At 38.6% G+C, this 14,363-nt stretch overlaps 1 protein-coding gene across 2 annotated transcripts; it reads left to right on the top strand.

The window, feature by feature from the left end:
• Positions 1–3,368: 3,368 nt before the first annotated feature.
• LOC115754346 (probable WRKY transcription factor 21) lies at positions 3,369–5,913 on the top strand. 2 transcript variants are annotated; one of them, XM_030693343.2, is made up of 4 exons: positions 3,369–3,717; positions 3,967–4,809; positions 4,917–5,042; positions 5,496–5,913. In XM_030693343.2, exons 2-4 carry the CDS (start codon positions 4,058–4,060, stop codon positions 5,638–5,640), a joined length of 1,023 nt encoding a protein of 340 aa, XP_030549203.1. In that variant the 5' UTR covers positions 3,369–3,717; positions 3,967–4,057; the 3' UTR covers positions 5,641–5,913. The 2 variants fall into 2 exon arrangements, with proteins under 2 accessions (XP_030549203.1, XP_048136855.1); XM_048280898.1 differs by having other exon boundaries at positions 3,369–4,809.
• Positions 5,914–14,363: the final 8,450 nt, after the last annotated feature.

Genomic DNA, 14,363 nt, shown 5'->3' with positions numbered 1-14,363 from the left:
TTCATTTTCATCAAAAATACATGTGCAAACATACGTGCCGATGTTCATGTGTTGATGAAATTTTTGGACATTTCAAAGTAAAAGGAGTTCGAGCGAGCGAGCGAGCGGTAAGATTAGACGAAAAGGAAAAGCGAGAAATCAAAATGGGTCCAAACACGCGTGACAATAACTGCCAATTTTTTTTTAAGTCTCGAGGCTATTTTAGCATATACAAATATCCATATGCAAAATCTAGATTTTCCAAATTATTTTTTAAAATTTGATGTTCTTCTGAATTGTGAAGAGAAAGTAGAAAAATCACTGTTGCGTTGTTTTATTCTCTTTTTTCCCCCCACCGGGCATAAATAAATACACTGCCAATTTCACAAAGTACGAGGAAAAACGAAAAAACATTAAATCGAACCGATAGTGGGATTGCGTGTATTCAATCCACGCAATAGTGAAAGAGTCAACGGCGGTGGGGCCCGCGCGGGGGGTCCCACGTGGCCTGTCCAGTCACCGAATCTTAACCTACTCCGTCGGCGCATGGTAGCAGACGGCAACGTTTTCGGTCCTCCCGGGGGTGGGGGTTGGCAGTCAAAAAGGAAGAGGCCTCGGTCCACGTGTCCGCCCCTCGCGGTTGTATGGGACACGTGGAGGGACTCTATTAGCTGCTGCCGCAACGGCTATATGAGATTCTTTTCCGCTGTGTCTCGGCTGGCGTCCCTTTGTGGGGTCCGGCCTCTGGCGGACTTTTGATAAGCGGTGAAAAGAAAAAAAAAATAATAAAAGGGTTAATACTACGGACAATCCTAAATTGGTATATTAGTGACAAATTTATCTTAAATTATTTTTTTAATAACAAAAAACTCCAAATTGATATACTTGTGACAAATTTGCTCCAAACTAGTATACTAGTGACAAATTTACCCTCCGTTAGTTTTCGTTAAATTTAATTGTTAGATGACACGTGGCGGTGCATGGGTGTACCACTTTAGGGTTTTCACCCATCACATGTGTATCAATTTGAGATTTTTCATGATATTAACCTAATTTAACGAAAGGTAAATTTGTCACAAATGTACCAGTTTGAAATTTTTCGTGGTAAAAAAATTTAGTTTGAAGTAAATTTGTCATTAGTGTACCGGTTTAGGATTTTTGATTGTCAAAAAAATAGTTTGGGGGTAAATTTATTATAAATGTACCAATTTGAGATAAAAAAAATAGTTTTGGATAAATTTGTTATTAATATATTAGTTTGAGATTTTTCGTGGTATTAATCCTTAAAAAAAAATGAAAATACGCTTTGAAGGAATAAATAAAAATGTAAAAGTCCCACTTTTTTTTTTTTTTGGGTCGGATATAGTCCAACTGACTTGTCAATAAATAGACAAAAAGTCTTAGCCTGAGTCCCACCCCCAGGAAAAAACAGAAGAAGTTTTCTCACCCTACCCATTTATTTGTTTCTTTAAAAGATTTTTTTTTTTTTGTATAAGTTGAACTTAGGGATTAATTTCGCAAGAATTATTTAAAGTAAAATCCTCAATGCACAAGATCGAGTAGGTACATCCATTATCCACCACTGTTTTCGTCGGGAAGAAGTGGGCTGGTCGAGATGTGCAAGGGCTGATTCAGTCTCATGCGACCGTTTTAAACTTTACAAAAAAGAAATAATAAGGTCCTAATTTTATCGATATAATGCTTTAAGTGGATATTAGTCTAATCACTCCGTCAAATATAATCCAAGAAAGAACGTGCAAAAGCTGAAATGACATTTATTCATTATGAGGTTGATCGGATTGATCCAGGATAGCCCTACAAACCAAGCTCATAAATGATTGGTTCGTCCTAAGAAATCGCATCATCGAACGAGCTCATGCATGGTTAGTGCAATTTTTCTTTATACAATTGAAGACACGGATTCGAAAATATGATTATTTAGAGGTCCACGCGACACCTTGGGAGTCTCATGAGCAGTTAAGTCCAAATATCTCGAACACAGTTAGTTTGTTAGTCTGTCTTTTTTTTTTTTTTTTTTGGAGATGACGAGGTACATGTTAAAAAAATTTACAACAAATTTTCAAGGTTCATAAACACAAATTGTACGAGGAAATCGGTTATGTTAATGAAGGAGCTCACTTATAGAACTAGTTAGAAATTGTTTAATGTAATTTTTTTTTTAATTTTAAGAGTTATGATCACGCATATAATCAAATAATCGTTGTCTCGAAATTTGACTTTTTTTTAAAAAATTTTGTTAAGTTGCCTAATGGATGATATTAACGAGATGCTTATGAGCGTAATCCTTTTTATTAAACGATCGGGGCCTGTCTTAAATACCCAATGCGATCTCATCGGTTATGTCATGTTATTCTCACTTTCTCATAGTAATCAAGAATTTTAGCAGGCTAAGGTGAGAAAATTTTCTTACTTGGACCCAATTTATGGATTAAAATATCATTTAGTCCACTGAACTATCATCCTGGCAAAAAATATTCCCCTCTATGGCCGGAAAAAAATAGTTGTTTCGTTTGAATTCGAATTTGTGATCACACTTCTCACGACGTCGTCATGAAGCGAGTAGCAGCTGACGAGGTTCTTTGCGATCCCTTTACCGTCCCACCGTCTTAGTGAACGTTGTATCCTCGCGCATCTTTTTTAATGCTTCCCACGTAAAATTTTCACGACCAAAATCTATTCTTTTGCGATTCAACTATCGTTGAGACCCAGATCAATTTTTGACATCTTCTCAAACAAATGCTCAAAAGGGTGTCCCAAATCCTCGAAATTATGTACTCAAGTGCGATTTTTTTAAAGCTTTGCCTAACAGAAGAGAAACGGAGGCAAATTTGTTGCAGAAGTGCAGAGTAAAGGTCCGTTACAAGGAGAGAAGGAGCCATTTGGTGCCGAAAGCAGCTTTGTGTGGGTAGTTCAACCACATGCAAGAAACGCAAGAATGGTCCAGTCTCTAGCAGCAAGAGCTAATTCAACAACCAAATTTGCAGTTTTTAAGAACCCAATAAATGGTAAAAAGATAAAAAGAAGACCATGAGCATTAATTTCCCATCCATAGCAAGAACAGCCGTAGAACTCAAAAGCTTTGCGCAGCTCCCATTAATGCAGACAAGACAATAATTCCATTGGGAAAGCAAAGAAATTCAGGAGAAGAGGCAAAAAGAGAAAGAGGAAAGAGAGGAAAAAGAAGAAGAAGGGAGAGAGAGGAGGAAGAGGAAAAGCAAAGGTCGTATGGTGGGTCCCGCCTTCAATATCTGCGACAGAGATGGCAGTTTCATCTCTCTCTCTCTCTCTCTGATCTTCAGCTTATTTAAACGCCACCCTCTCTTTCTCGTTACTCATTTTGTTAAATCCTTGGTTTCCCCTCTGTTTCTCTGGAGGAAAAAAATGAGCTTTGTGAGTAAAATATTGTAGGGACAAAAAGGAAAAAACGAAAAGAAAAGCGAAGAGAGGAGGAGGAGGAGGAGGAGGGGAGGAGGAAGAGAGGGGGAAACTTTGTTTAATATTCTTGTGGGCGTGTGAATTTCTCAGGCGTAGGAAGCAAAAAAGTCTTCTCTTTCACACCATCCCCCCTTCTTCTTCTTCTTGTTCTGCCTCTTGAGTGTGGATGAAGGCTCTAGGGTTTGATTAAGCACCAAGTGTGCCAACCAGGGAAAAGAATGCCTTTTCTTGGGTGGTTTCTTGCTTTGAAAAAATTAGCAAGTTTGATCTGATGAGAGATAGGTATGGTGATTCTGTGCCTGTATTTTTAGGTCCTCTTCTTCTTTTCTCAAAGATAGCTATGCCCAGCTGGACATGATCTACTGGGTCGTCTCTATTTCTGGAAAAAAAAAGGGGCCTTCTTTGTTTTCTAGATTTTCACAAGAAATTGTCTATCTGGGTCCTCAGCTTGCTGAAATGGGACTTTGACTTTGTGGGTCTCTGTCTTTTATCTTCACGATCTTGTGTTAAATTTTTGTTTTTTTTTTTCAGAGCTGTGAGGCAATTATGCTGTGGCTTTCGAGTTGGTGTAGCTTGCAAGTTCTGGTAAATTAGGGATTTTTCTTGTGTGGCTGGGTTTGAGATGGAGGAGGTTGAAGAAGCTAATAGAGCAGCTGTGGAGAGCTGCCACAGGGTTCTGAGCCTCATGTCTCAGCCGCAAGATCAGGTTCAGTGTAGAAATCTGACGCTCGAGACTGGTGATGCTGTATTCAGGTTCAAGAGAGTGGTTTCTCTTCTCAATACTTGCTTGGGTCATGCAAGAGTTAGGAAATTAAAGAAGCTCCCAACCCCTTTGCCCCAGAAGGCCCTCTTGGACAACCCTATTGTTAGAGCTGACCCATCTTCAAAGAGTCTCCAACTCCTTCCTCCTCATTACCCTGAAAATGCTATTCAAGAACTCAATACACATCCCAAAGCCTCTCTTTCTTTAGGTAACCCAAGCTTGGAGTTGAGCTCCAATGGCAAAAGCCCTCTTCATTTAGCCCAGCAAACACCATCAGCACACTATCACTTTCTCCAGCAGCAGCAGAAGTTACAGCTCCAGCAACAAATGAAACACCAAGCTGAGATGATGTACCATAGGAGCAATAGTGGCATAAGCTTGAATTTCGATAGCTCTAGCTGCACGCCCACCATGTCCTCTACGAGGTCTTTCATTTCTTCGCTGAGTATAGATGGGAGCGTGGCTAACTTGGATGGGAATGCTTTCCATTTGATTGGGGCGGGTCGCTCATCTGATCAGAACTCGCAACATAAGAGGAAGTGCTCTGGGCGAGGAGAGGATGGGAGCATGAAATGCGGTAATAGTAGTAGATGTCATTGCTCTAAGAAGAGGTTAGCTTTCGCTTGAATATTTCATCGTGCAGTGTAGTCACTTCCTTTGTAGTTTGTGGATACATTGGCCACATTCTCTTTGCTTATCCACTTGTACTTTGTTGCAGGAAACATAGGGTGAAGAGGTCGATTAAGGTACCTGCTATAAGCAACAAGCTTGCAGATATTCCTCCCGATGATTACTCGTGGAGGAAGTATGGGCAGAAGCCCATCAAGGGTTCTCCTCACCCTAGGTATGGTTGCTCTGCCTTATCACATGTGGGCTACTTGCAAGTCGAGTTATATTTCCCTAATTTGCTTTCAGCTGTGCTTATCTGATTCGTTGATTGGGATTCCGTTAATCTTGGCTGATTAATGTTGGAAGAACTTGGCTCAGTTGGAGTAGAGTGCAGTTATGTTGTTGTTCCCTATTGTAGTTTCATTTGTTTGCTTTTAGGACACACAGAATTCCCTAGAACGACTAGTAGATGATTTTTTCATTTGGAGATATGGTACTCTAGTAGAGTTGTCATTCTTAAAAGGAAAGGGATTAACATCTCGGTATTTGGCTGCTAAATTTGTACCTGGGACTTCAAGGGCTAAAAGTTAGCAGCTGTGATCTATTAGATAATCCAGGTTATCTGCATTGACTTCTGAAGTAGGTCTTGTTAAGTGAGCTCCTTCTAATCTTCTATTTCGCGTTGCAGGGGATACTACAAATGTAGCAGCATGAGAGGTTGCCCTGCAAGGAAGCATGTGGAAAGGTGCTTGGAGGACTCGTCCATGCTCATTGTCACTTATGAAGGTGAACACAACCACCCCAGGGTGCCATCACAATCTGCCAATACATGAAAATCGTGAAATGCTTCATGTAGATCGCCTTTTCGAGCCCTCTATCTTAGGTTTTTTTATTTGGCTTGAATTGCTCCTGTACATATTTTTCATGGCCCGAAGCATGGGATATAGATGGAGCAGTTATTGGGTGGAAAAAAGGGAAAGGTTAAGGCCTTTTGGTTACCGTCAGGTGGGATTTAATCTCAGCCTTGAGCAAGAAAAGTCGAGAAATGGGGTTCTTTTTGTTGCTTGTAAGAACTGACTCTGGTAATTAAAGTAACAGTTTCATGTTCTCCAAGGGTAAGTGAAAATGGCTATACTGTGGTAACTGCAATTTAAAGTTTCTTAGGAATGGTGTGTTGGATCTGGGTTGGCTGATTCATACCATTCATGGATGCAGTTTGCATTGAGGTGGAATATGTGGGTTCTTGATAGGGTCCAATTATGTAGTGCATGCTTGCCGTCTAGCTATGGCTTTAGTGAATGCTTGGTTTGGGTGTGGGTTGGATGATTCACATAGCATTCATGGATGCAGTTTGCATTGAGGTGGAATATGTGGCTTGTTGAGAGGGTTCAATTGTGTAGTGCATGCTTATCGTCTAACTATGGCTTTAGATGGTACTAGTACTTGGCATAGTTTGAGTTTTGTATGGTTCTGTGAGTTTCCTTGGGTGTTTAATTTCCTTTGCTAATCGACGCAAGATTTGCATAAAGAAACTTGAGGTAGGAAGGAAAAACTAAGAGAGAGAGAGAGAGAGAAGAGGGAGTGCAAATTCTTAGTTCATACCATTTGAAAAGCGATACTGGGAACTTTGCCACCTCTACGCTGCAGCTTCCCTTGAATTCATGAGCCAAAAATGATGAATAATTGCAATTATGCATGTCTAAACTTTCATGAATCTGCCTTTTCTAGGCCGAACACGGGTTTCTCGTTCTTTCGGTTTCCCTCTGTGTTTGATCATTGAAGCAAGTAATGCCCCCACATATGTACATCATGTCTAGATCGTGGCTCCTTTCAGATGCCTCAAGCCTTCAAGCTTGGGAGGACAAAGCGGTGAATGGGTAAGTGAGAATATGTGCCCATCAAGTGCTTCATGAAATGTCAACCGGTTTTGAATGAGGTTGGACTCATCTTTCGGAAGGATCATTATGAGCTGCTTGCTAGTTACCACATTCCATTCTGGTTTTGGTAACAAGCAAGTAATTGCTATCTTTGACCAACTAACAAGTTTTGGGTCGGTTGTTGACTTTTTGTGTACCCAATTGGAGAAAAATTGATGTTGAATCAAGCAATTAGCCGTTCTTTATCTTTTGGGTGGAAAATTTGTTTCCAGACAGACATTGATTTTCTAATGCAGCTTCTGGGGGGTTGATGACTCTTCAGTCTACCTATCTTCCTAGACCAATTTTTTTTTTTTCTTTAGATCAATCCCACTTGGTGGATGCCGGGTTGTGCAATCAGACTCGGTTTACATTGCACAAGGAGAAAAAGGTGGAAAGACTCAATGTTGGACAACGCACCAGACTATGATGTTGGACACAATGGACAAATTGGGTGGAAAAGGAGGGTTGCCAATTTGACTTTAACGTCATCTCACCTTTCATCCCCATTGAAATTCTCGAAATCTGGAAGTGGGGGGGTGGGAGGGCAAAGTCCTAAAGATAATTGCTACAAATCTTAGACTTTTGTGTGTGTGTGGAGGATGATGTCATAGTTCCACTTTCCTTTTTTGTTTTTTTGTGTGCCTTTTTTGACCGGCTAATTGTGATTATCCACAGGGTTTGCTTAAGGGCCTTCGTGGGCCTCTTGAAGCATACTTGGACCGGGCCACGGCAATGCTGGTGCGGCCCGCGAGCACCTTGCTGATGCCGGAATGGTTCATTTGCGATCTCAATATGCAAGTTTGGCAAACTGTCTTATACAGTAGTTACCGTTATTGGCCAAGTGTGCATTCTACGGTGCGGTGAGAAGCGAAACGATACGTATGAATTGGGCGATTTGTCGTCCGGTATTAAAAAATTTTGTAGTAGAAGTTTAGTCACACCATCATGTCAGAAGGATGTGTTCATATCAGCTGGGTTGTCGCGGCACGAGAGGCCTCTTCAGGTGCATCGCAAGCCTTTCCGGCTGCTTGGTAAAGGGTAATTAGATTCGGTAGCGATGCCTAGAGATTTGACAAAGAGATCAAATTTTCCTGTTGTGAGTCGGGCTAATCCCTTCCCGAGCTGAGGAAAAGCGCAACGGCTCCCTAAATTCTGAACGGGAGAGTCATGCGAAATGTTGATTGTCTTCGGAATAGAAATGACAACATTAAGTAAAACAAGCGATGTTCCGTTGGAAATTCTATTTAGTATCGAATGAGATTCCTAGCATAAGGGTTAGGATTGTTGGTTACGATGTCGAGTGATTTTTAATCAAGCCATCAGCTGGTTTGGCTTTTAACGGGGTATAACGACCTTGTTAAAATTGCTTTTTAGAGTAAAATCGTTGAGGGGTGTACAAAATCGAATTGCAAGATTGGATTATAAACGGAAATAAAATTGCACGAATCATAATAAATAAGCTAGAAATGTGTCGCTTTGGTAAATGTATTGTACAATAACGTAATGGTCCGGTTAAGCTGACCGTCCTACCAAGTTAGACGGTCAACTAATGGTCACAAGTCAAGTTTGTTGAAATCGGATCACTTGCTGATCCGCTTTCAACAGTTTGACTGCCCAATTCTTTTTTTTTTTTTTATAACTTTTATGTGTTCTTTTTGAAAGCTAAAATTAGAAGACAAAATTATAAGAGGTCCCACACAATTAATGTTCTAACGAAACATATCCAATTGATAATATTCAGACAATATGTTGTAACTTGTAAAATAGTAGATGTTATTCTCCGGCCAAATAAAAAGATTACGGTGGTTATTGTTCCCACAATTATGAAAAAATTCTTAAGGACTTTGCTTGGGTGACAATATGGTCATTCAATGGTGCAACTTGAACCGTACATGTCAGATATGGACTTTTGGGTGACAAGCATATCACGTGGATATATGACACGTATATGTCAATTGTGGACTTCATATCACGCGGATATGTGGTGCGTACATATCAAATATGGATTTTTGATTGACAAACATATCACGTGAATATGTGCTGCGCGTGGTTCCGTCACTCTCACGGACCGTCATCTTAGCTTTTCTCAACTATTAATAACTAAAAAAAAATTAGAATATACTTTATCTTCTAATTTTAGCTTACAATAAAAAAAAAGGAAAAGAAAAGAAAAAAAGAAATTAGGCAATCAAAGATGAAATCAGATCGGCTAGTGATTTGGGGTCCTTAGTAGACCGTCCCACCGTCTGCCTTGGTAGGACGATCGCCTTAACCGGACCCTTATGTTATTGTATGATGCATTTACTAAAGCGACAAATTTCTAGCTTATTTATTATGATTCGTGCAATTTTATTTCGTTTATAATCCAATTTTTTTTTAATAGTTCTGTTGGTCATACCTTTATGTGGAAATATAGCATACTATAAAGAGAAACCAACAAAAAAGTAAATGTCGGAAATAAATAATGTGCAACATCTGGATCAATGTATAGCCTATGGTCAGGACACATTCCATCATAGAGCCAAGCTCACATTGTTCATCGTAGGATTCTTCAAATGAATTTTGATGAGAGTTATACACTGCTAAAATCTTTGATACTATAATTAAGACCTAATTTTACGAAAATCAACAATAAATTTATCAAATTTTTTTTTATTCTTCAAGTATGGTTTTCTTATTTCATTTGGCACGAGTATTCTTTTTCAAGTCTAAACCTAACTTAGGATCGGAAAATGGTGAGATGGCATTGATTTTCATAAAATTGTGTGCGGATTTGATATTTGACGCCAGGGAAATCATTCCATTGAGTTTTGATTTGTATAATCATAAGATGCAAAATTCTTTGGCATTTAACTCTAGAGTTTATCAAGATTTCGCCAATTTAAGATTTTAATAGATATTTTATTTTGCCGCTGATGTGGATATATTTTAACAACATTTTATAATTTTATGCTTTTTATATATATTTTTCTTTTCTAATCTGCTTTTTACTTCTTCTTCTTCTTCTTCTTTTTTTTTTTTCGAAGGCCGGCAAGGCCATTGGCCTACCCTTGCCAGCATTGGGCGAGGGGTCAGGCGAGGGCACCACCGCCCTCGGGGGCGGTCTCCCGACCGAAGGCGCCGACAAGGTGAAGGGTCTCAATCGTCTTGCGAGCCTTGAGAAAGCGAGCACGGCGGTGGCATCCGATTGCTCCGTCGGCAGCGCGAACCCGTTGTTTGCTTTGATCTTGCGCTTCGTAAGAGGCCCACCGCCAAAGGGACAGCGAATGTCTCCATGGATTTTGCGTCGTATGAAGAAAAGGAAGTTGGAAGATTAGAGATTTTTGCTGTTAAACCCTAATGTGAAGGCGAAGTGAAGAAGTTCATATTCGAGGCCCTCAGCAACAAAAAATTAAAAAAATGGAAAATAAAAAAACAAAAAGAATATTAAAAGAAAATTAAATGTCTATCGTCAGCGCCGACCATGCCCCGTAAGACGGCTGGTGGCCACATCAGCAATTTCCGATCAAATACAACCAAGATAGACCCAATTTTTAGTGGGCCATATCGGGTTCACTCTCCACTATAGGCAACGGAGTCCACTACCCTTGTTTTGATTATCTCTCCTTCCTCTTATATCTTATTATTTATTTATTTATTTTTAAAATTTCGTATTTGTTATCTTTATCAGTCCATCTTTCCTTTGTCCTCTTTCCAACAACCTCCCGAAGCCTTCATGAATTAACAGCTTTGACACCTAGAACTTCGTTGAACGAGTAACCTCGTACCGTTCGACCCCCCAAAAAAAAAAAAAAAAAAGTAACCTAGTACGTGCAAACGAGTGTAGAGGTCATAACAATGAACCTTATTACTTTGTCTTTTTCTTTACTTTTTTTTATATTTATTTGTCAACTTGTTCATTTATTTACGTTTATTTACTTTTACGGAAAAACACCTATTCAGTTCGCTAGCAATAATTCAAGTGTCCGCGATCATCAACTCATCACGACTTAGTATTATTTAAAATCTCCAGACTTTATAACACCAGCTCGATGCCCAGTGTTCGAGGCCATTTCGAGTCTCCAAAAGGACCGACATCACTTTTAGATGTGCATTCATCCACTTTTTCGGATTCGACCCGTTGCAGCACATCTCGCTTGTTTTAATCGACTTCTTTTTACGGCTTTGTTAGAGTCCGAATAATGAATAATTTGCGTTTCCACTATTTCAATTTTATGTTCTTTCACTTTTAATGTCTGTATTTTTATTATGTTTTGTGCGTGGGCTTCCTTGGCCTGAGGCCCACCACGCATTTTTAGATTGTAGGTTAAATCTGGTACCTATTATGCATTTTTAGCTTTGCATCTTTATTTTCTTTTCATCTTCTTCTACATATGTTTTCTTAGTAGTGGCATATCAAAGTCCTTTTATGGTCATTAAAAAAAAAAAACCACACATCATAAATGTTTGTACCGTGCTTCATTTCGTCGAAAGTTTCAGTCCCTACTCGGCAAATTTTAGGGTTTGTTATTGGAAGTACTCAAAAGGGACATACACATGCTCATACTTGTTTCCTTTTGATAAAATTAAGTTGGACCACTTGAGAATGATGTGGTTCTTTTTTTTTTTTTTAGTATTAGCCAATGTTTTGAAACTGATCTAGGTCCAAGAATCTCAAGATGCATATGACATTCATGACGACATACTTCTCTACATGTAGACAGTCATAGCTGAGTGGCATTTTGATTTGCCAGTCTTGTGTGGAAGCTGCAGCTGCTATTTCTTGAAGTTGTTCCTTCTTTCCTACAGCAAATATGTCAATCCCTCCATACTATGTGCTCAGCTGCATTTCGTATATAATTGTAGCAATGGTGCTTCTATACCAGCAACTTGGGGCTGCTCTCATGCATGTTCTCCTATATATATATACAGGTACCCCAGTGTTTTATTCTGTTGATCTTATATTAAGTCATGTTTATACCTGATTTTTGTCTGTCTATGAGGTAAATCTGCAGCATACTAAGTAAGGACGCTAATAGTGCAACAAAGGTTGATGTTGACCCTAGATCAAATTAGGTTTAAAGATTGGAAATTGTGAAACCTGTCTCCTACTTCTGGTAAATCCTGTTGTCCTATCGAATTGACTTATTAAGTATGTTCGGCGCAGGTGGTCATACAGAACAAAACTCTGGGGTATCGTTAATGTTCAGGAGGAAGAAGAGGACAGAAAACTCTTCGGCACGATTAACGTGTATTCCTCTTAGAGCTCCGAAAATGTTCCTAACCAAGTTTCTGGAGCATGAATATTTAAGTTGGCCGACGAGCATTTGTCTGAGTTTGAAAATGTGGTAAGTGCATGGCATTTTGACAAGAAGTGCATCAATGGGTATTTGATGACTTTTATTATTGTTCTGTACCCTAGCATAGGAGAAAGTTAGGAGTTAGAATTGATAAAATTAGGAGTAGCAATAGACTTCTGAGATGCTTCTCATATCCTTTCATGCCCTCTCTTTTATCTTCTTTAGTTGGCCATGTTAATTTCAAATTGGTTTGTTCTACTGGATAAACAACTTCAATATCTCTGTATCTTACTCTTGGTGTTTTTCACGACTCCTTGCCTTGTGGCATGTTCTACATCCTTGAGCATTAGCATCATCAATTTTATGAAACATGTTGCATTTTTAGTTTTAAGTTCTTTTGTATGAAATGGTAATGAGTCCAAATTGTAGATGCATGTAGGAATTGGTCTAGATAATGAATTTGTTGCGCGGAACTAAGCGATCGAACGATAAATGGACTGAACAAGAAAACAAATTGGACACCGGATATACGTGGTTCGGTCATAGAGACCTACGTCCACGGAGAGAGCATCAACAAATTCCACTATAGAACGAGTGATACACAAGATTACAAACCACACTCGAGTTACTCAAACACTCTCGGTGTTTCCCAGCCCCAATTACATCCAATAACGCACATAGTGTTTAGCTCTTAATTCCTAATGAAATAATCTCGTTTGATTTTTAGTTGACCTCAAAAGGCTAGTGGCGACTTCTAGAATAGGTTAATTGACTTGAGAGATTCCATGGTTAATGGATGGCCTTTGACTCGAAATAAGCAACACCTCTAATCTTGTTCACCCCAAGCCTGTCGTTGCTCGAGTGAGGGTCACAACATTGTTTTACATGCTATTTATATACATGTAATCTCCTCCTTCCACCTATCATTTTTAATGGGTTGGACATTCATAATAGTTACCAAAGCACCATCCAGCTTTGTCCTAAACTTATCATACGGGGCCTATTTATTCTTAAAACTTTTCATTCTAATTTAGCCTAAATCTTTTTGATGATTTTTTAATTTAGCCCCAAAATCTTTTAGCATTTTGTGAATGTAGCCCTTTTTGGCCAATTATCTAAATAATAAGGTTAGGAATGTATTGAAAAATCAACAAAATGTTTAGGACTAAATTAGTATAACTAAAAAGTTTATGACCAAATTGGCTTCCGTACATTAAGTTTATGACTTTTTGAACAATTATCTCTTCATATAGAATGTTCCCAACTCCTATTTGGACAAACAGGAGATTTGACTTGTCCAAAATCCTGTCTAGACTAGAAGAAATGGACAAACTTATTTTTGTTCAATATAAGAGCTCTTGCAAGTTGACGTTTCATCATCAAACTTGTCAACTGTCGATTTGAAATAATCACCCAAAATTATAATATTATTCCATAATCAGCACATCTTCAATCAAGTTATAGAAACCACTGCTCTAATCTCAAGATAATTTAGCCTACAAATGGGAAAAATTCTTCGATTTTCTCACATATCTTGGTTCCAACTTCTATAAATCCATTTTTTTCTACGTTTAAGACAAAGAGCAGGAAAACAGAGCCTTTTTTATGTCAGTTCAGCATCATATTACCACCAAAAGAACAAGGAGGACATACAAATCCGTCCATACATCCAGTAGATCCCATTATTGCTTTGTTATTAAATTTTGCTGCTCCGAGAAAGTCAAAGATTAGTCAAAGGTCATCATCAACTTAGGTTGCACGAGTAATTGTGCCCTTAAACATTCCCATTGTCAAATTATGTTCCTAACCCCTGTTTGAACAAACTTGTTTCCCTCCAACTGAAAGTCAGTTTCGAACTTAAATTCACATTGATCGAAAATGTCACATGTCCGAAACACACAAAACTAGCTTTTGTCACAAATTGCTAAAGTTATCTTTATTCAAACATACAAGTTGAAATAAAAATCTCATTTGCGCAATTTGTCCAACATCAACTTGAAATAATCCCCCGAAATGATAGGAATTATTCTATAATCAACTCACTCTCGAAAAATCAGGAGAATCATTGCTCTTAGAATTGCTTTGTTTTATGATTATATATGTAACCCTCTGAAATAAAAAAATTTCCTCAAAATTTGCCATTCATTAACTTAAATAACCACTTGAATAAAAGGTAAGATTTTGGCCCTGCAGGAAATTTCTCATAATCTAATTAGAATCTAATATATAGAGTGCTTCCAAACTTTAACAATCAAAGAGACACACACAAAAAAAATGCTTAAGATTCGCCGTTTGTTGGGTAGAGAGATCTAAAGTGGAGTAAGTATGTACGACATTGAGGGAGCCCATACTTAGTTA

This window comes from Rhodamnia argentea, chromosome 6, assembly GCF_020921035.1.
Source record: "Rhodamnia argentea isolate NSW1041297 chromosome 6, ASM2092103v1, whole genome shotgun sequence".
Taxonomy (NCBI): Eukaryota; Viridiplantae; Streptophyta; class Magnoliopsida; order Myrtales; family Myrtaceae; genus Rhodamnia; species Rhodamnia argentea.
The sequence above is the reverse complement of the archived record's forward strand: the minus strand, read 5'-3'. Positions and strand labels throughout refer to the sequence as shown.

Excerpts from the sequence above, each read along its gene's own strand:
- LOC115754346 (XM_030693343.2), top strand. The coding sequence starts at position 4,058 with ATGGAGGAGGTTGAAGAAGCTAATAGAGCAGCTGTGGAGAGCTGCCAC. Across the intron at positions 4,810-4,916 it reads TGTCATTGCTCTAAGAAGAG|GAAACATAGGGTGAAGAGGT; the intron begins GTTAGCTTTCGC and ends ACTTTGTTGCAG. Across the intron at positions 5,043-5,495 it reads AAGGGTTCTCCTCACCCTAG|GGGATACTACAAATGTAGCA; the intron begins GTATGGTTGCTC and ends TTCGCGTTGCAG.